This window comes from Hordeum vulgare, chromosome 2H, assembly GCF_904849725.1.
Source record: "Hordeum vulgare subsp. vulgare chromosome 2H, MorexV3_pseudomolecules_assembly, whole genome shotgun sequence".
NCBI lineage: Eukaryota > Viridiplantae > Streptophyta > Magnoliopsida > Poales > Poaceae > Hordeum > Hordeum vulgare.
The window spans coordinates 29,390,014-29,412,888 of record NC_058519.1 but is presented as its reverse complement, the minus strand read 5'-3'; the positions used below and the strand labels follow the sequence as shown (position 1 = coordinate 29,412,888).

Sequence of the window (22,875 nt, the reverse complement as noted above, 5' to 3'; positions counted from 1 at the left end):
CCGTGCTCCACATAAAGGTTGGGGCGGCGATGGGTTGGATGCAGGGAGGAGCTAGGTGGGCATGGCGACACACAGCTGCTGCAGAGCAGCGTCTCCATGTCGCTGGAAACGACACGAATACAATGGTGGGGTGGCTGGCTTGCAGCGTACAACAGCCGTGACTAAAGCTTGGGTTGGCGAAACAATCACCAACCACTTTGACCGGTACAAGCTAGCCTCATGGCAACGGGCAGCAGCACACATGCTTAGAGAAAAGATGAAGGGTATTTTTGGCAAGGTAGAAAAAACTGATAGCTCCATCCATCATTGACTAACAGAATATGTTTCACAATAGAAGGCAATGCTATTTAGGTATGAAAAAACTGAACTTGAGTGCTATTTTGGCACTTCGGTTTTTCATAGTGGTATTTTGGCACTTATGGTTTCCACTAGTGATATTCTGGCTATTCTCTCTCATGTATTGCGTGAGAGTTGAAAAAGCTTTGAGAAAGTAAGAGTGCGAAAACAATTACTTGGCCAATACCGGGGTTGTGCATGATTTAAATTAGTTGTGTGGGGATGATGGAGCATAGCGAGACTATATGATTTTGTAGGGATACCTTTCTTTGGCCTTGTTATTTCGAAAGTTCATGATTACCTTGCTAGTTTGCTTGAAGTATTATTGTTTTCATGTCAACAACAAACTATTGTTTTGAATCTTACGGATCCGAACATTCATGTCACATGAAAGAAGTTACAAAGGACAACTATGCTAGGTAGCATTCAACATCAAGAATTCAATCTTTATCACTTCCCTACTCGAGGACGAGCAGGAGTTAAGCTTGGGATGCTTGATACGTTTCCAACGTATCTATAATTTTTGATGGTTCCATGCTATTATCTTGTCAAACTTTGGATGTTTTGTATGCCTTTTATATCTTTTTTGGGACTAACTTATTAACTCGGTGCCAAGTGCGAGTTCCTGTTTTTCCGTGTTTTTGACCCTTCTCAGAGGAGGATTTTAAACGGTGTCCAAACGGAATAAAACTTCCGAAAAGATACTTTCCGGAATAGAAGATACGCATGGGACTTGAGAACCAAGGCAGAGGCCACCAGGGGACCCCACAAGCCCCCTAGGCGCGGCCAGGGGGCGCGCCTAGCAGGCTTGTGGGCCCCCTGTGGCTCGTCTGCCCTACCTCTTCCGCCTATAAATTCAGGAAAAATCCAAAACTACGTGAGAGATCCACGAAAATACTTTTCCGCCGCCGCAAGCTTTTGTCTCCGCAAGATCCCATCCGGGGCACGTTCTGGTGCCCTGCCGGAGGGGGGATTCGGATACAGAGGGCTTCTTCATCAACACCATGACCTCCCTGATGATGTGTGAGTAGTTCACCATAGACCTACGGGTCCATAGCTAGTAGCTAGATGGCTTCTTCTCTCTCTTGGATCTTCAATACAAAGTTCTCCATGATCTTCATGGAGATCTATCAGATGTAATCTTCTTTTGCGGTGTGTTTGTCGAGATCCTATGAATTGTGGATTTATGATCAGATTATCTATGAATCTTATTTGAGTTTCTTCTGATCTCTTATATGCATGATTTCATATCCTTGTAATTCTCTTCGAGTTGTGGGTTTTGTTTGTCCAACTTGATCTATGATTCTTGCAATGGGAGAAGTGCTTGGTTTTGGGTTCATACCGTGCGGTGACCTCACCCAGTGACAGAAGGGGTAGCGAGGCACGCATCGTGTTGTTGCCATCAAGGATAAAAAGATGGGGTTTACATCATTGATTGAGTTTATCCCTCTACATCATGTCATCTTGCCTAAGGCGTCACTCTGTTCGTCATGAACTAAATACACTAGATGCATGCTCGATAGCGGTCGATGTGCAGAGTAATAGTAGTAGATGCAAAAAGTATCGGTCTACTTGTCTCGGACGTGATGCCTATATGTATGATCATTGCCTTAGATATCGTCATGACTTTGTGCGGTTCTATCAATTGCTCGACAGTAATTTGTTCACCCACCGTAATATTTGCTATTTTGAGAGAAGCCTCTAGTGAACACTATGGCCCCGGGGTCTACTCCACATCATATTCTCAGCCTTACACTTTTACTTCGTTGCACTTTTCGTCTTCAGATCTCACTTTAAAATCAATCTTGAAGGGATTGACAACCCCTTTATAGCGTTGGGTGCAAGCTTTTTTGTGTTTGCGTAGGTACTCTGGACACTTGGCTTGATTCTCCTACTGGATTGATACCTTGGTTCTCAAACTGAGGAAAATACTTACTGCTCCTGTGTTGCATCACCCTTTCCTCTTCAAGGAAAAAACCAACGCAAGCTCAAGAGGCCGTCCGGGATTCCTCGCGCCGTAGCAGGCACCGGTGCTACAACTCATGCCATAGCTGCTGGAGTTGGGTGGCGACCTGGCTGTGCCTATGTCCGTCCAGCAGTTGAAGGTGGATGCCCACCGCACATATCATGTTTGTGGATTTTCCACCAGCGCCACCCTCGGAGCCTAGCCAGATGCTCGACTGCGAGGAGAGTAGGAATTCACACGTTCCAATCTCTTGCTCGCCCGAGTCCATTGGGAACTTGGTTCCTGTAGGTGATGTGGTTAACACACCTAGAGCAATGGCACGTGTGCCTCGTGCTCTAATCGCCAAGGAGATTTACGATTTCATCGCTATCTTGGACGCTGCTAACCCTGGATCTGTTAAGACGATTGGGTATCTTCTCAAGGAAAAGACCATTGAGGATAAGAAGAGTGGTGGTGCTAGCTCTCGTCGTGTAATCTTGAAGGAGAAATCAAACAAGTGCAGAAGCAAGAAGAGTGGCACTATAGGAAAGGTGTCATCATTTGCATGATGGATGAATGTGAGTGTTTTAACATGTCATCATGGTTGTGCTTGTGTTTGTGGACTTCGTCGATGTTTATTACTCAAACTGCTACTTGTTTGTGGGGGCTCACTTGGGAAGTTGATTATCGTGTCCAAGTAGGTTGTAGCGGTAGCATGGTGTGGGAGTTTGTCATTCTTACTTTGTGGTCTTGTGGCCTCATGATTTGGGAGTAGTGTTCTTGCATTCTCGGATTGTGGCTTGGTTTTGTTTTGTGGCTAAGCATGTAAAGGTTTTGCTTGGTTTTCCGTAAATTTACCAAACAACTCTCTTCTTAATTAATAAAAGAGGCAAAGCTTTTGCCTTCATTTCAAAACAATACTGATAAACATATATAGGAGTAGGATTTTCTATTATAGCTCGTGAGAGAACTTGTTAAGGTTTTCGACCTTGTAGAAGTTCCTAAATGTTCAGAATTTTTTTACTGAAATACCACACCTATGATATAACAAGATTCAACGAGGCGATTGAAAAAAATACAACTTTATGTGCCTTGGACAAAAAGGACAAGTAGGTCAGTATATATTTTATGTTAGCGCAACCTTAAATGTTTTTTTTTGTCAGGGACGCATAAATGCATATTTTTACAATCCCTCCGTTGGATCATCTTGTTACGTTAGAGAGATGCTACGGTATTTATTTCATATTTCTTGATAACTTTTTAACCTTTAAAATCTTAGCGAGCCTAAACTATTTATGTGGCAAACTATGATAGACACACGCACATCATTTCTTTCGCTTCTCTCTACTTGATACGCATGAATGAGCTGAAAAGTCGGCCAACAGTTGAAGATGTTATCTGAATTGCATCAGACATTATTTGTAAAATATTTACCCCACCATTCTAGTATTCGAATATACCTTTCGCATGATAGTACCACGCAAAAACATCACTTGTTCTCATTGAGAATTTCATAGTAGAGATCAGCACAGCAAAAGTGAGCATGTATGCATGCAAGCATATTTTCAATAATAATCATAAGACAAAGTTATCAGAAGGTCTGATAATATAATCAAGTTGGTCATAAGGGGGAATTCCCCTTTCTTCTTTTGAAGAAAAAGCGGCAAACCACAACATCAAACAAGTACATCACCGAATGTATAAATAGACTATCATGTGATAATGATAGCATTGACCTCTGAACTCGGACATTGACAATCTCACATCCGATCGGTCGATAAGCAGCCAATCACATGACATGCATGGGCGGAGCTGTTGGGTAAAATTGACGAATTTGATCCGTAGAGCAAAGTATTTCATAAACTGAATCACGTTTGAAAAAAAATTAATCAACTGATCTTTTTGTATGGCGTCCGACAATGAGGCGCTACGCTGCACTGTATGGCGCATTTAGGCGTCACACAGTGCAGTGTGGCGTCTATAGGTTAGGCGCCATATTAGGTCTTGAACGTTACACAACGTAGTATCAAACACCACACATTATAATATGGCGTCTAAGTCAAATGCATTAAAAAAAAGGGTCAGACGAATGATTTTTCTTCGATGACGGCTCATTTTGTGATTTAGTTGCGTTTTGGGGTCAGATTTTTTCATTTTGCCGAGCCGTCCATCTCTTCGATCCTATTCCTTTGTGACTTGAGGTCTAATCGCCATCGATATTAATCACCTAACTAGCTAGTAGCTAGCTAACAAGCAAACGAGTGGTTAATTAGGGTAGCGGTTAGCCTAGCTCCACAATATCTTCTCTGGCTCTCTGAGAGAGTCAAACGATCCAATGAGAGCCGTGGTGAACTCTTGCAACGCCCGTCGCCCCTAGCTGTTTGATTAACCACATAGCTTATGCCGCAAGCTCTCGTGTGTGTTCATGTCTAACGAGAAAAATCACACTGATCGTCTGACGCGTGGACGTGACGAATTACCGACGGTGGTAAAACGTCAAATTATAACTTGCCGTCGAGTCGGAGGTGATGGATCATACGTCGTGATCTGGTCGAAGTGATGCTAGATGGACGATCACCGTGAGATCCGTACACTGTTCTTTCTATACCTGGAGGGAAACGACGATATTTGAACGTCAGGAGAGCTACCTCTGAGACGTGACTAGCTTGTTCTTTATCTTTTACCATGAGCAGACGAAAACGTAGTGCAGCTAGCATGGCATAATGCAGTGCTAGCATAAGCAATGTGTGATGGAACGGAGCCTCTCCAATCAATTCGTTCATGTGCTCTCAAATATATGTGGACATGATTAGCTCAAACTACGGACGCGAAATCGGAAAAAAAAAAGAAATAGGTCGTGCTGCACGCATCTACTCCCTCCGTTCCTAAATATAAGTCTTTTAAGCGATTTCACTAGGTGTCTACATACGGAGCAAAATGGTTGAATGTACACTCTAAAATATGTCTATATACATCTGTATGTGGTCCACTAGTGAAATCTCTACAAAGACTTATATTTAAGAACGGAGGGAGTAGTTTCTTATTGCAATCAACCAGCTGCAGCTATAGCTCTGTTGTTTCAGCTTTTTTTTTTCTGAAAGAGAGATCATATATACATATACTCCCTCCGTTCCTAAATATAAGACATTTTAGAAATTCTACTATGAACTACATACGGAGCAAAATGAATGAACCTATACTCTAAAATATGTCTATATACATCCGTATATAGTCCATAATGTAATCTCTAAAAGGTCTTATATTTAGGAACGGAGGAAGTATATCACTAGATGCAAGTTGTAAAGTTTTACCAACAATATCTATTATACATTCTCATGTTCGATCTTGTTAAAATGCTATCCAACGTGCAGACTTGGACACAACGTCAGCAGTTAGAGACTCTCAGCCACGGAAACACGCTCGCGCGTGTTGCCACATGCAAGGGTCCAATGTACAGTGCAAGACTAACTAACTAACTAACTAACTACTGTGAGTCTAGGACGATTAAAATTAGACGCAGCTTTGTAAACGATGATCAGTCTCATATTTTGATCATGACTTGGAGGAGAAAAAGGTGATATAGGGATGGTTGTAATGAAAGTATCATAAGTAGTATCATGCATGCCAACTAGGCATATTTGATGATGTGACATGGAATTAAATAAAGAAGGAAAGGGTTGAGTATCATATTATAGTATCGTATCATATTAAATGTTGTGGTACTACTCCCTCCGTTCCTAAATATAAGTCTTTTATGCGATTTCACTAAGGGTCTACATACGGAGCAAAATGATTGAATCTATACTCTAAAGTATTTCTATATACATCCGAATGTAGTCCACTAGTGAAATCTCTAGAAAGACTTATATTTAGGAATGGAGGAGTATATGTCATGCATGGCAATAAATGAACCGTTTTATGATACTACTAGCACATGATACTATGCATATCATACACTAGTATCATATGCATGATACTCTCTCCGTTCCAAAAAATTTATCTTAGATTTGTCTAGATATGAATGTATCTACTCACGCTTTAGTATTTAGATACATTCATTTCTAGATAAAACTAAGACAAAAAATTTGGGACCGAAAAAGTACTAGTATACCTAAGATCCAATAGACGAAGAGAATGAATCACACGGCCGTTGTGAACGCCCACAGCCTGGCATCATTTGACCAGCTGCTGTATAATATTTGCAGATGGCATGGCACTGGCAGTGACGTTGGTCTGACATGCGCATACATCGCTCCCGCCGTCACCATGAACGTGGTAGAGATCGATGAGAGTCAACCCACAATGAATTACAGAATTAGCAGCACCAGATTAACGCGGATTGGCACGGCCGCTACGTGTCCATGAGGACCAAGACGGTGCCAATTGCCATGCCCATGCACCCTAACCCAAGCCGGCGTCCGCGTGGCGCGGCCACACGTCCGTCCGTCCGCTAGCTCGCTCCCACCCTCCGATCCGCCGCTCCGGCTCCTATATAACGACGTACGTGCCGCTCCATCTCCTCCCACTCCCGTCCATCCATCCATAGCTGCAACTGAAAGTCCCACACATCATCACCCGCACCCGCACCGCACCGTCTTAGTCCTGTCGACGCCGCCCTCGTTGGCCAGGACCGCTCTCGACTTCATGCCCGCCGAGAAGGCGCCCCAAGCCGGCAGCTATGCTCTCGGCGCGACAACCAACAATGCCGCCGCCGTCGCTGGTGCCGCCGTGCAGGTGCAGCTGCAGCACAGGAGGCTGGAGGGGAAGGTGGCCATCGTCACCGGCGGGGCGCGCGGGATCGGGGAGGCGATCGTGCGCGCGTTCGTCCGTCAAGGCGCGCGCGTGGTGATCGCCGACATCGACGACGCGGCCGGGGAGGCGCTGGCGGCCGCGCTGGGCGGCGCCTGGTGCAGCTACGTGCACTGCGACGTGTCGGTGGAGGCCGACGTGGAGCGCGCCGTCGGGTGCTGCGTGGCGCGGCACGGGCGGCTGGACGTGCTCTGCAACAACGCCGGCGTGCTGGGCCGGCAGGCAGCCCCATCGGGGGCGGGCGCGGGCGCCAGGAGCGGCGGCATCGCGTCCCTGGACGCCGCCGAGTTCGACCGCGTGCTGCGCGTGAACACGCTCGGCGCGGCCCTCGGCATGAAGCACGCGGCGCGGGCCATGCTGCAGCGACGCGCCGTCGGCGGCGGCGGGAGCATCGTGTCGGTGGCGAGCGTGGCCGGCGTGCTCGGCGGGATGGGCCCGCACGCGTACACGGCGTCGAAGCACGCGCTGGTGGGGCTGACCAAGAACGCGGCCTGCGAGCTCGGGGAGCACGGCATCCGCGTCAACTGCGTGTCGCCCTTCGGCGTGGCCACGCCAATGCTGGTGAACGCGTGGCGCCATGGCGTGGACGAAGAAGGGGGCGCGTCTGCGGCGCCGGTGAGCGCGGAGGAGGTGGAGAAGACGGAGGAGATGGTGCGGGGCATGGCGACGCTCAAGGGCCCGACTCTGAGAGCCGGAGACATCGCGGAGGCGGCGCTGTTCCAGGCCAGCGACGAGTCGAGGTACATCTCCGGGCACAACCTCGTCGTCGACGGCGGCGTCACCACCTCCAGGAACGTCATCGGGCTGTGACGGACGATGAAGTCAAACCGATCGAGATGCGGTTGGGGAGGGAGGGGAGTATGTGCTCGATCGAGTGTCACCATCAAGTACAGCTCTAGTGAGTTGAGTGGGCCAAGCCGCATGCATGAACTCTAGTCGATTAGTATAGGAGTAATTAGCTGGTGTTTATTAGATATATGTTTGACATGAAGAAGAGTGGTTCATGTGATGAGCTATGGATTTGCCTGTTTTTTCTTCTTCATAGTACTTAGAGCAAGTTTGGCCCTCCAGCGCACCCGACGAATGCCTTTTGGCGTTTGCGTCGACGCTTTTTTCGTCCTTAGGCGGTCGAGTTTTCAGCCGCACCCCACGTTACGGTCCCGGGACGTCAACAAATTCAAGCTTGTCTTTCGTGCTGTAAAAAAAGTCACTAGTTCAACAATCATCATGTCACAACTAGCAATCAACATGCAACAGTTCAGCGATCAAACACACCCAATAGTTTGGTGATCAAAAGAAAGGAATCATAGACATGGAACGAATCAAACGGGCGGCTCCTATGGCGCGGGACTGGCCGGGGTCGGCGTGTGGGTGGGCGTAGTTGGGCTCAGGCTCGGCGTCGGCGTGTTTTCTGTGCTCGGGCTCGGCGTCGTTGTTGGTGTTGCTGTCGTCGTCACCGCCGGCACGAGCATCTGATTTAAGATGAGTCCGCACTCCGCGAGGTACCAATCCTTCACCTGCTCGTTTATCGTCGACATGTATGCCACCATCAAGAATGAGAGGTCGGTGTTCTTTTTCTTTGTGGCGACGTTGGTCCGGAGAAGGTCGAGTTTGACGTCTTGCTTCGTCATCAACGCCGACCATCGCGCGTTGGATTTCTCTTCCCTCTTGGCGGCGTTGTTCTTGGCGTTTGCGATCCATTGCTCGACCGAAGATTGCAGCCGTTCGACAGCGGGCGTCGCGTCCCTCGTCCCCTTAGCTCTTTTGTTGCCATCGAGGCGCCCTTTTGACGCAGCCGGGACAGGTGCGTTCGGATTGTAGGTCCCCTTGGGCTTAGTGAGAGCGAGACGAACATCCCTCCACTTCTCGCACGACTCGGTCCTGGAGAACATGTGACGGAACTTGAACTGTCGGTTGTTGTTGTCTTGTTGATACATAAATTGTTGCGTGCACAATTGACAACAATTGTTTTGTTTAGTACTCCCTCCGTCCGGAAATACTTGTAATGGGAATGGATGTATCTAGATATATTTCAGTTCTAGATGCATACATTTTTATACATTTGTGCGACAAGTAATTTGGGACGAAGTAGTACAAAGAAGTGCTTTCCTATTTTTTAATTGTTTGGGACTAACGGTGCACACGAACGGTCTGATCTTGTGGCGTACAGTTGAAAAGTTATCATGCTAAGATCGAACATGACCATCGTGTCAGAGACAGTTAGACTGTTGAAACTGACGATGCAAAAGAATGGTCTGATCTTGTGTTCTACGAGCTAAGATCCAGCATGACCACCGTGTCAGTGAAGAAGTCGTCATTGTAGAAGCCTTGTGTGGATAGAAAACACAGAGCTAAATCATGTTCTCAATAAACCTTCCGTAAGCGTCGCAATGCAGCGGAGAGAGTGCAGTTGTGAGTTGTGACAAAGAGGAGCCATGAGTGATGGTGCACACAAAAGGTCTGATCTTGTGTCCTACAATTAGAAGGTCATCATACTAAGATCCAACATGACCATCGTGTGAAAGACTGTTTGACACTCACGGTGCAAACGGACGGTCTGAATTTGTGTTCTACGATTGAAAAGTCATCGTGCTAAGTTCTAGCATGACCATCGTGTCAGTGAACAAGTCGTCATAGAAGCCTTGTGGGGATAGAAAACACACAGCCAAACCATGGCCTGAATAAACCTTCCGTCAGTTTTGCAATGGAAATGAAGAGGGTGTAGTTGTGACGAAGGGGAGCCATGAAACCCCCACAAAGCTATCTGTCGTGCCACAGAGATAACCAAGGGTATAAAAAGGGGGTCGTCCCCTCATCGGTGACGCAAGAAACGGCCGGGGGACATCAGGGCATGTACAATGGTGCCATATGGATACAGATACACAAAAACAAAAGGTAGCTTGAAGCATCTATATTGAATTTTTATCTCCAATGCAAGTTATCATTAGTGGGCCTCATCAAAGAATAAAAAATATACTCTAATACACATGCATCTCTACTTTTCACTCGAACTTTTTCAGCTTTTTACATCGGGACCACAATTTTTCTCTTCAAGCACCCGCCTCCTGCAGAGGATCCAGCTTCCTCATCCGAACCTATTTTTTCTGACATTCGATCCTACTTGGCATACGAGGCATCACCCTGAGGCTATGCATTGTACCTGCCCTTAGCCTGATGCTCGAGGGCCAACCTTACTTCAAAAAGCCGACTGAACCACTACTTCAGAAAAAGTTATGAAGAAAACTTATTCGCCACCATCATTGCCATCTATATAGTCGAAATCATGGCTGGACATATCTTCTCCTAAAAAACATGGATAGCCAAAGACCTTAGCATGAAAACAAAGTCCAAGGATTACTTGAATTTATACCCCAGCCAGTTACTCCAAAAATCTAAACGAGAAGACAAGCGACAATATTTCAACACCTTTGCTCCAGTGTTCATCGGAGCAACCAATGAATGTAAGGGAACCCGATGGCCATCAGCTTGGACTGACAGTTCATTGCAACGGGGGCGGCGATTAGGTCGCGTGTGGGAGAAAAACGGTTGGGATGTTTGTTGAGTCATTTGATGTAAGAAATAAAAAAAAGATTAGATGAAGTTGGGAGACATGCGATGCGAATTAGTGGGCCAAGGGACCCTTTGTGTACTTAGACCGGCCATCGTGAGAGTAATTTCAAGAGTAACATCGGGTCCAAATCTGCAAATTTACCTATGTGGCAGTGAATTAATGAGGAAAGAGGTAAATTGAATAACTTAGCTAGTTACTACTTTCTCCGTCCGGGTTTATTAGACCCCATCTTATTTTGTGTTAAAGTTTAATCTATAAAGTAACCTAATAAAATGTAAACTATATGTCACGAAATTATATTGTAGGAAAGAATGGTATACTTTTTGTATCATGTATTATATATATATTTAATAATATAGATGGTCAAAATCTAGCACAAAATACAAAGGGGGCCTAATAAATCCGGACGGAGGTAGTAATTCATTGAGTAACATCACATATATCAACATAAAATAAGTCTATAACCTACTCACTTCGTTCAAAATTACTTATCGCACAAATAGATAAAAAATGATGTGTTTAAAATTAAAATACATCTAAATACGTTACTTTTTATGACAAGTATTTTTAAATGGATGGAGTAATAAATAAAGCTATGCATGACACAATACATATGTTACTATAAAGGTAGTAATATAGTGTACGTATGTTATTAGTGTATTCATTAGATTGGTAATAGAGATACAGTAACTAGTGGATGTTTGTTTATTGGATTTGTTTGACTGAATTGTTTGACTACTTTATGATACTATGCACTATGAAGATAGTATCATGCAATAGTATCACATGCATATGCATGATATTACTATATAATACTCTCCACTATGACCAGCCTAAAGGTCTGTATTTATAATTATACCCCGAGTGGTTGACAATGGACACTTTCTGAACTTCCTGATGATTAAACACAGAAACGGCAGAACGGAGCCGTGACTTTGCGGAAGATTAGACCGGAGCAGTGACTTTGGCGGACGGACGGAAGACAGACAACTCACAACTCATTGGCAGAGGCAACTAGCAAGTGGTACTAGAGAGTTGTCAAGCCCGACGCTAGCGGGCTGACTAGCAACGACGACTTTGCCAGTACACTACTACTACTACTACAAGAGTACAAGCACACACAAAAATCAGCAAGTTGTAACCTAAAAAGAAAAAAATATCAGCAACTTGTGGTGAGTGGTGAGTGGTGGCAGACAGACATGATTGCTTGCCGGCGTACCACTGTGTGTTTCTTCCCTCTCCCCCCTGCTCATGCTTTCCCTATGACAGTTGACACAAGTAGTTAGAGGAGCATGTAGAGTAGAGCGGCCAGCACAAGGCACAGAGATGTGGCGCCGGGGAGAAGGATGGCGCGCCGATCGGGTCCAGACAGCGAGGAAAGACACGGGAGCGGCGCACCCGGCTGTGCCGCGTTTGGGTTCTTCAGTTTTAACTGCAAGCGGAGTGACACGACAGTGCGTGGTGAGCACGCCAGCCCGTGTCCGCGCGCGCGCGGCACGGCAAGATGGCTCCGCCGCTCCGCCCTCCTCCGTCGTCGGCTCCTCCTCTATCCCATGCCGTTTTCGCCGCGTCCTCTCAGTCACCGTCACCGGTGTGCGTGCGTGTGCCGCCGGTGGGGTGTCGACTGAGCATTATGAGTGACCGTGGATGCTTGGCGTATCTGCGTGGTGGTCCTCCAAAACAAACGGAGAATGCATCCATGCATGCAGGCGTGCGTCCTCTAGCTGCTGCATACGCCATCGGGTCCTTTTCTGTTGCCCTGATGTACAACGCTACCCGCGTTGTTCGCACCCATGCTAATCTAGCAAAGTAGACGCATATATATAACTTAATAATCAGCTTAATTGTGTCAGATTTTGGGCCATCGATCAGAGATCGCGTCGCTGAGAACAACTGCACCTCCGTCGATCAAATCACATTGCATCCACGGTTAGGCTCCAGGCTCTGGCTTAGCCTACTTGCTGTCATCCACGAAAGACCTTAATTTACGTGGATCGAATAATGCTCATTTTCTCACCACGAGGGAAGATTCTTCCCTATATTTCATCAGCCGTGCACCTACCCATGCATCCACAGATAACTCATAATATAAGTATTACAGTATAAGACAGAGGAATTATTATATTAAAAGTTCAGAAGAAACAGAGGGTCAAATTTGAACAGAAGAAACCCTGAAGTCAAAATTCAGCTCTGTGTTCTTCGTATAGTACACTTGATTAATCAGCAGCCTTTTGGCGATGCCGCACGCCGAACTGTTTATGGGTTACACCGCTACATGCGCATGGTTTAGGATGCAGAAGAGCTAGTTCAGCGGAAACTGCACTTTGGTTTCTGTTTGTAGATACTCTTTATATGGGTTTTTTCTAATAATTAAACAAAAAATCAAAATAGTCCAAAAGTATTTTTAGAATCAACTTCACTTTCTTTTACACTAGCATATAAATTCTCACAAAATAGAAACAACATTGACTTCAGGACAAAATGAACGAAACTTATTTTCTATTATGGGTCACCGTTTACACACTTCTGCCAAAAAAATTATCTTTTTTGAAAATAAGTCAAATGGGGATTTTCATTCTATAGAATTTTTCTCAACTGTACAATGAAAGGTCAAGTTTCTTTCAAAAATATTTTCAGAATTCTTGAACTTTTGTTGAATAGTAAGGGCTAGTCCTTTTCGACACATGAATCTCGAAAACCTGATTCTGTAAAACTGGCCACAGAATCACCTGCCCACAGAATCAGGCGTCCAGTTTTTCTCTGTGATTGTTGTATGAGTTTTGTTTTCGAATGTGTGTAACGCCCTAGATTGGAACTTAGTGTTGAATTGCTAACATTTGGTTATTTGAGACAGTCAAAACCAAACGCGGTACAGCTGAGTGTTGTGTTCCCGTACCCTGGGGCGCTGTCTGGACTCGATCGGCGCGGCACGGCCATCGTTCTCCTCAGCCACAAATCTCTGTGACTTGTGTTGGCCTCTTTACATTCGTAACTGAATATTTCCCAAATATCATATCTACGAGTACATATCTCACATCATTGGCCTGTGACTCGTGTTGGGGGTACATACTTCCTGCACCAAACATCTCTCAAAAGCATGAGCAGGAGGAGAAACGAGCAGCTAGCAAGCAACCCTGTTTTGTTTTGTCTGTCTGTCACCGCAACTTGCTGTTAATAAGGTACAAACGTCTTAGCCAGGCCGCCGTTCTTCTTCCGTCAGGTTTGACATCTACTAGTAGTACTTTATATATTGCCACTTGCCACCGCCACTGGACATCGATCGGTCCATTCTAAACTTGTGCAAAGTCACTGCTTTGTCCTGCAGCCGAGGCTTGATTTTCTCCTCGTTTTCAGATTTTGTTCATTGGGAGTTTGAGACGGCCGACGCCACGGGAACGAGAGAAAACCAGGGGGAAGTCAAGTCACAGGCCAGTGTCCAACGCATTGCTCATCGCAACAACAATTCAGGTCAAACAAACACACTGGTTACCAAGATCGAATCGCATCGTGTGACGACGCACGTATTTACTCCAACCGCATCTTGAATTCTTTGCTTGTAGCTTTACATGATTTTCGCAACATTTTCATTTCTTTTACTACTTAGAGCAACCCTAACGGGACGATCCATTTCGTCCGTTAGCATCCGTTTGGATTGGCACGAACACAAAAATCGGTCCAACACGTTGATCAAAACGGAAGCGTGTCCGTTTTTCGTCCACAGGGGAACCATTCCTGATTCATTTTTAAGCCGGATTTGCATCGACGCAGACAAGAGACACGCGCGTGCGCGCTCGCCTTCTCCTTCCCCCGGGCCCGCTGGTGGGTGGCACATTGACCACTCCTCATCCAACAACAACCCTTGTCCCCTTCGTTGTCGACGCCGTCGTCCATTTTTTCCGATGACTCTGCCAGCTGTCGGCGCCGCAACATATGCTCAGCAACGCCACCACCGCCGTCTTGCCGCCGGGGAACCGACTGCTTCCCACCACTGCTCCCTCCTGACACAGCCGCAACCGCGACCAAGAAGCCGCCTCGCCACCCCGGCCAGATCCTCACCAGCACGCTTGTCGAACACCGGCAGGGCAGCTAGCTGGTACGTGCGCGCCACGACTCCCTTCGCCGGTTGTCTCCTTCGTCGACGCCCGCAAGTTGTTCGTCAGTTTGCCATGGTATAAAATGGACTCCGCCGACGAGTTCTTTTTTCACAATTTCCTTTGCGACTCCGATGATTCGTCGTCCGATGACGAGAACGAGTTATTGGCTGTCGTGTTGGTCCATCACCACCTCAATAGCCAGCAGCCGTTGTTCCGTGGCTCCATTCTGGGCCACCTTCCGGCGTTGAATCGCAACGAGAGAGCGGACATCTCCTTCTTTGAAATGACTGCTTTGATACAACAAATTTGTTGTTCAAACATCAGAAATTCCGTCGCCGTTTTCGTACGAGTAGGCATCTTTTCAATCGTATTAGAGAAGGGAATGGGGAGGGGGGCTGGCCCGTGCCTGTTAAGTCAATGTGTGGCGCCTAAGCGTTCGATGCCACACATTACAATGTGTGACGCCTGAGGCTTAGGCGTCACACGGCCTGGGGGGTGGGCCCTCTCTGCCAGATGGTCGGGGGGTTTGGCGCCGAACGGCTAGGCGTCACACAGTGTAGTATGGCGCATAGGTGTCGGGCGCCACACAAAAGGGTCAGTCGGGTAAAATATTCTCTGCAAGGGGTCACTCTGTGAGTTCTTTCCCCAGGGTCATTTTTATCAATTTTGCCGTGCAAAGTCACTGCTTTGTCCTGCAGCCGAGGCTTGATTTTCTCCTCGTTTTCAGGTTTCGTTCATTCGGAGTTTGAGACGGCCGACGCCACGGGAGTGAGAGAAAACCAGGGGGAAGCCAATGTCCAACGCATTGCTCGTCGCAACAACCATTCAGGTCAAACACATCCAATAAAAATAATACAGCCACTGGTTACCAAGCTTGCCCCAGATCGAATCGCATCGTACCTACTCCAACCGCATCTGTAATTCTTTGCTTGATTTTCGCTACATTTCCATTTTTTTTACTTCGCAAACACACGATGAAAAATTCTGTGTCAGTGGCTGCCTCCAACATAACAGTTCATCCACCTGCGCAGTCAGTCCCCAACAGGAACGAATGTAGTACTTTGTACTACTATACTATTGAACTAAACAATTCTTCTCGATCTGTGCCAGCAATTAAGCGCCAACGAAGAAGAAAAAACAGGCAAATCCATAGCTCATCACATGAACCACTCTTCTTCAGGTCAAACATATATCGAATAAACACCAGCTAATTACTCTCTTACTCCTATACTAATCACTAGTTCATGCATGCGGCTTGGCCCACTGACTAGAGCTGTACTTGATGGTGACACTCGAGCACGTACTCCCTTCCCTCCCCAACCGCATCTCAATCAGTTTGACTTCATCGTCCGTCACAGCCCGATGACGTTCCTGGACGTGGTGACGCCGCCGTCGACGACGAGGTTGTGCCCGGAGATGTACCTCGACTCGTCGCTGGCCAGGAACAGCGCCGCCTCCGCGATGTCCCCGGCCCTCAGCGTCGGGCCCTTGAGCGTCGCCAGGCCCCGCACCATCTCCTCCGTCTTCTCCACCTCCTCCGCGCTCACCGGCGCCGCCGACGCGCCCCCTTCTTCGTCCTCACCATGGCGCCACGCGTTCACCAGCATTGGCGTGGCCACGCCGAAGGGGGACACGCAGTTGACGCGGATGCCGTGCTCCCCGAGCTCGCAGGCCGCGTTCTTGGTCAGCCCCACCAGCGCGTGCTTCGACGCCGTGTACGCGTGCGGGCCCATCCCGCCGAGCACGCCGGCGACGCTCGCCACCGACACGATGCTCCCGCCGCCGCCGACGCCGCGGCTCTGCAGCATGGCCCGCGCCGCGTGCTTCATGCCGAGGGCCGCGCCGAGCGTGTTCACGCGCAGCACGCGGTCGAACTCGGCGGCGTCCAGGGACGCGATGCCGCCGCTCCTGGCGCCCGCGCCCGCCCCCGATGGGGCTGCCTGCCGGCCCAGCACGCCGGCGTTGTTGCAGAGCACGTCCAGCCGCCCGTGCCGCGCCACGCAGCACCCGACGGCGCGCTCCACGTCGGCCTCCACCGACACGTCGCAGTGCACGTAGCTGCACCAGGCGCCGCCCAGCGCGGCAGCCAGCGCCTCCCCGGCCGCGTCGTCGATGTCGGCGATCACCACGCGCGCGCCTTGACGGACGAACGCGCGCACGATCGCCTCCCCGATCCCGCGCGCCCCGCCGGTGACGATGGCCACCTTCCCCTCCAGCCTCCTGTGCTGCAGCTGCACCTGCAGGGCGGCACCAGCCGCGGCGGCATTGTTGGTTGTCGCGCCGAGAGCAAGGCTGCCGGCTTGGGGCGCCTTCTCGGCGGGCATGAAGTCGAGGGCGGTCATGGCTAACAAGGGCGGTGCTGGTGATGATGTGTGAGACTTTCAGTTGGAGCTATGGATGGATGGATGGATGGATGGATGGATTGAGGAGGGTGGGACGAGATGGAGCGGCACGTACGTCATTTTATAGGGAGCCGGAGCGGCGGATCGGAGGGCGGACGGACGTACGTGTGGCCGCGCCACGCGGACGCCGGTGGGGATGGTATTTGGCACACGTAGCGGCTCTACCAATGCGTGTAGAACCAATGTGGTATCTTGTGGTGCTAATTCAGTAATCCATTGCGGTTTGACTCTCATGGATCTCTATACACTATACGTTCATGGCGACGGCGGGAGCGATGTATGCATGTAGAACCAATCGTCACTGCCATATGCAAATAGTATTATACACTATACAGTGACTGGTCAAATGATGCCAGGCTGTGGCCGTTCACACTTCACACCGTCCGTGTGATTCATTTTCTTTGTCTGTTGGATCTTATATCAGGTCAAGAATCACCTTTTTCTCCTCCAAGTCATGATCAAAATATGAGAGTGATCATCGTTTACAGAGCTGCGTCTAATTTTAATCGTAAAAATGCTACATCTACATAACTGATTAACGTAAAGCTACGTTCTCTTGTATCTCAACAAATCATTCCTTCCTGAATTTCACAGGGTGGGCCTGGATCTTTTTCTCCTCCAATTCAATTAAGCCCGATCAGCTCATATTACTTAACTTTACCTATTCTTTAGGTAGGTGTAGCAAAGCTCTTTTAAACGTCCTAGTTAGTTAGTCGTGCACTGCACATTGGAACCCAAAAATACTACCTACGGAAGGTTGTACGTAAACCTACACAGTAACCTTTGCCATTAATCAAACACTTCCCCCTGATTTTCAACACACGCGAGCTTCCGTGGCTGACAGTCTCTGACTACTGACTTGGCGTCCATGTCTGCAAGTTAGATACCATCTTAGAGCATCTCTAGCAGATTCCGTATAAATGATCGAACCCGTAATTTTTTTTTGTTTTACATATTTGATCGCAAAAAAGTTTGGAGAATAGAAACCGTAAAAATGGCCCAACCCGTTAAATTTTAAAGGGGCACGGTAAAGCCACACCAGAAACCCTTATTTTTGAAGGTTTGAAGGCCGTTTCTAGGGGGGGCGTATACCGGTCAAACCTCGTCGGAGCAAACACGCCGCCATGGAGTTTGCCGGAATCCGCCCTAAACTTACCGGAATTCATCGCCGCATGCCGGAAAAGGCCACTGGACGGCGCAATCGATCGTCGCCGGTTTGAATTGGACGAGCTCGACCTCGGCATGGCCTCCCATGACCTCAGCCTGACCGCCGAAATCCTCCCAGCGTGGTAGGCAAAGGGGCACGGCTCGACCGGCGCGGCTGGCAATAGAGCAAGTCGGTGATGACGGAGGCGACGGGGCATGGCCGGCGGGCGACAAGGCTTGGCCGGCGAGGCTGGTGGCGACTGGCATGGTGATGGGGCATGGCCGACGGGCGATGGGGCGCGTCCGACGGGGTTGGACGCGGCCGGCGTGGCCGACACGGCCGGCTGGAGGAAGGGGCGGCGACCTCCGGACCGGAGAAAGGAGCTCTTTACCGCAGTTTTACAGTTTTTTTTACAGTTTTTATTCAGGCATAGCTAAAATGGACCCTTAGAACGCCTTTTTCCGACCCGTATCCTACTTTTACAGTTTGCGTTTAGCAGACCCCATATAATGCCCTGGCCCGCAAAATACAGGTTGACGCGAAAAAGTTGTTCGATCAGACTCTGCAGGTCGGCCCCGCAAAAATATTTGTGGGGCGGTAAAAAGCTCCTTCCGATTTGCAAAAATAAAGTTTTCGCGTCCGTTTCTACAGTGTCGTGTATCGAGAGAAAGCAGTTGACGGGAGCCCAACTGCCACAGAAACTTCCACGTCCGCCATCCACGTTCACCGTACGCCGCCCCGGACGTCGCTTCGGATGTCCCCGGACGCCGATCGCCCGTCCCCAGACGCCGCCCCGCCCGTCCTGGCGACCACTCTGCTCGTCCTGGCCGGATTCATCATCGACGGCGGAACCTAGCTAGCTAGCTCCGGGCTCCTGGATCCTGGAGCTAACTAGCTCGTGGATGGATTTGTGGACACCGGAGCTAGCTAGTTTCTGGATGGATTCGTGGACGAAGAAGTTAGCTAGCTTGCTCCCGGATGGATTCAAGGATCGGCGACTCCGTATTTAGGAACAAATTTAGTTGACCATGAACACGGACGAGAGGAAGAAGAAGATGTGAGAAAAAAAAAGTAAGCGAATATTCGATTTACAGTTTAAGTTTAAGGGGTCTGTTCCGCCGCAGCTCGAGCCGACTCGTAAAAGAGCATCTTCTGTGAATATTCCTTTTTACACGTTCATTTTACGGGGTCTGACTCTGTCCTCGCCCACGTCGTCCCGTAAACTGTTTTTCCGCGAAGTGGAAACGTGTTTTGCGGGTCGGCGTTATACGGAGTCTGCTAGAGATCCTCTAACAAGATTAAGATTGCATAGTAGATTTTTTTTCTTTTTTAGGACTGTATAGTAGATATTGTTGGTAAAACTTTACAAGTTGCATCTAGTGATATGTGCTCTCTCTCTCAGAAAAGAAGCTGAAACAGCAGAGCTATAGCTGCAGCTGGTTGACTGCATTAAGAAACTAGAGGCGTGCAGCACGACCTACTTCTTTTTTCCATTTCGCGTCCGTAGTTTGAGCTAATCATGCCCGCATATATTTGAGGGCACATGAACGCATTGATTGGAGAGTCTCCGTTTCATCACATTGCTTATGCTAGCACTGCATTACATTTTCGTCTGATCTCATGGTAAGAAAAAAAGAACAAGGTAGCCACGTCTCAGATGCAGCTCTCCTCACATTGCAACATCCTTGTCAGGTGTAGAAAGAACAGTGCACGGAACTCACGGTGATCGTTAATCCACCATCGTCTCCATCACCTCCGACTCGACTCGACGCAAGTTATATTTTGACGTTTTACCACTGTCGGTAATTTGTCACGTCTACGCATCTGACTGTCAGCGTGATTTCTCTCGCTAGACGTGAACACACACGAGATCTTAATTAGCAGTGTTGTGCATGCGTTCCAAGAGTTCACCACGGCTCTCATGGCGTCGCTTGACAGTTGAGGCGATCGATCTGACTTACCATGGAGAAGATCAAGAGCCAGGCTAACCGCTAACCTGATTAACCAGTCACTTCTACCGTCAAGACAAAAAGTTTAACCACCATCTTTCTTGTTAGCTGTAGGTGATTAGAATTGATGGCGATTGGACCGCGGGTCATAGAGGAAGAGGGTCCAAGAGACCGACGGCTCCACACATATGCATCTCATGTGATGGGCCACATTGCATATTGTCAAATGCGAGAGGTCAATGATATGATCACATCAACTTTTCGCTGATGGTAGTGATAAACAATTGAATTCCGTGATGTACTTGTTGGGGCCGCTGTGGTTTGCCGCTTTTTTCTTCAAAAGGAGAAAGTGGAATTCCCACTTAGGATCAACTTCACACATATACTATCGGACTTTCTGATAACTTTGAGATTGTTTATTAAGATTTGCATGCATGCATGCATGCTACTCCTCCGTTTCTAAATACTTTCTTGGTTTTTAAATATTTATAGTCGAAAAAAACTAGACTAGTTTTTCTAACAATAAATATTTAGGTACAAAGTAAGTATAAGTTTTTTAAAAGATTACACTAAGTGACTACATACGGAACAAAATGAGTTAGTCTATACTTTAAAGTATCTGTATATACATCCGTATGTAGTTTCTTAGTGAAATCTCTAAAAAAAATATATTCCCTCCTACCTCGCCCTCAACCACCCCCTCCGCCCGCCTCCCTCCAGATCTGATGTCCCGTGGCACGAGCAGCCTCCACCGGCAGCGAGGGCGGCCTTCACCGGCTGGCTAGGCACCTGTTTGCGATCTGGATGGGAACCTTCACCGGCTGGCTAGGGACCTGTTTGCGATCTGGATGGGAACCTTCACCGGCTGGTTGTGCTGCTGTTCGGCCGACCTCCGTGGCGGTCAGGAGTGTCTTGCTAGCTAGCGGTTGGTTTTTGGGCTTCCGACCGATGGAGGGCTCGGGCGGCGGTTCATGGTCCTACGGTTCCTCTTACGTCAAGACGAAGATCTTCCTGACGTCTTTCTTTTTGATTTGGCCGGAGTGTCGGGTTCCGGAAGGCTCCGCTGGCAAACTCCCATGGGTGGGTTATGCCTGGAGACTGCTTGATCGGGTGGGATTCGATCGTGTCCATTAGTCCCATGTTGAAGAGGGAGCGGCGCGAAGCTCTGCTATCTGTTGCCATTAGGAGCTATGTTTTGCTCCATGGTGAACTCAGAGGCGGCGAATGTCATGGAAGGTGAGATTGGAGGACTGGTAATGGTGATTGGAGCCTACGGTGTTGAGGAACTTGCTTGGAGTTTCGGGATTTATAACAATAGTATGTAAGTGGGGGCGACAACATGTGTGAATGTTCAAGGTCTTACCTTTCGTGATGAAAATCCAAGGCCTGATCTTAACTGATTGTGCCTGGCAATGACCTTGTTGAAGGCATTGTTATTGAGAGCGGGGACTATCTTCATGGTGAAAACCAAGATCTACGATCGGTTAACGATGACGTTTGTGCTCTGTTTTCTTCTTTAAGGCGTCACTTTTGGAGAACTTGAATCCCAGGTGTTGTTTTGGTGGTGGCTGACTATTGCTGCAAAGACTGGAACTCTCTAGCGGGACTTTTCTTTTTTTTAGCTTCTTCTTCTTTTTGTTTTGGCTGTGTGCATCCGTAATGCTATTAGGGTATTGTGTTGTTGCAGAGGATGTGTGTAATTGATATCTTCGCAATATTAATATATTCCCAATATCGAAAAAGGATTTTCCTAGCTGATGCAATCCACACTACATTTTCAACTGTTGGCCGGTTTTTCAGTCCATCCATGCTTATGAAGGTGAGGGAAGGGAAAGAAGGCGATATAGATATGCCTATTAATAATTAGTTAGTACTTTTTGCAAAACAATAATAATAATAATAATTAGTTAGTACTTCCTCTGGTCCTTTTTTACTCTGCGTATTAGATTTGTGCCGAGTCAAACTTTGCAAAGTTTCGGCAAATTAACTTATATTAAAAAATATCAACATCTACGGAATCAATTATATATGCTATGAAACTACATTTCATAATGAATCTAACAATATTGATTTGACATTGCGAATATTGATATTTATTTTTATAAATTTGATCAAAGTAGAGATACTTTGACTTTGAACAGAACTTATATGAGACTAAAAAGGACCGAAGGGTATACAATACGAATGATGAGCTTATATTTTCACCTTGATTACCTTGTAGTTGTCACCTTGTCATGGCATTACCTAATTTTACTAATTTTCAAAGGCAGGCAAGCCAAATCAACATGCTACGATGTTTTTTATGAATTTTCCGGACTTGTTGGCTAGGTGCATCTTGTTTTGCGAATGTCGGGTATTTGGTCATTGTAGTTGTATCAGTTCGATATAACGTTTGAACTAAAATGCCCATTATCGAAGGAAAAGGGGGATACCATGAAAATGTATCACCTAAGTGAAGAAATCATTCAAACGCACATATTGCGGTGCGGCTAGCCAGCCACACTTGGATGTCATGATTGACACAATTGTGTAGAATTTGAAATATTTGATTAAATTTGAATGTATTTGACCCAGGTACGCCCACAGCAAATACATGTTAGGTTGTCCACCTCTCAGCTGCCA

At 47.5% G+C, this 22,875-nt stretch overlaps 2 protein-coding genes across 2 annotated transcripts; one reads left to right on the top strand and one right to left on the bottom strand.

The window, feature by feature from the left end:
- The first annotated feature begins 6,791 nt into the window (after nt 1-6,791).
- Nucleotides 6,792-8,099, top strand: LOC123429394 (sex determination protein tasselseed-2-like). The gene has a single exon (XM_045113434.1). The coding sequence runs from the start codon at nt 6,926-6,928 to the stop codon at nt 7,898-7,900; it is 975 nt and encodes a 324-aa protein (XP_044969369.1). The 5' UTR covers nt 6,792-6,925; the 3' UTR covers nt 7,901-8,099.
- A 7,813-nt stretch (nt 8,100-15,912) lies between these two features.
- On the bottom strand, nt 15,913-17,249 carry LOC123429393 (sex determination protein tasselseed-2-like). Its single transcript, XM_045113433.1, has one exon. The coding sequence runs from the start codon at nt 17,095-17,097 to the stop codon at nt 16,108-16,110; it is 990 nt and encodes a 329-aa protein (XP_044969368.1). The 5' UTR covers nt 17,098-17,249; the 3' UTR covers nt 15,913-16,107.
- Between the last annotated feature and the right edge of the window lie 5,626 nt (nt 17,250-22,875).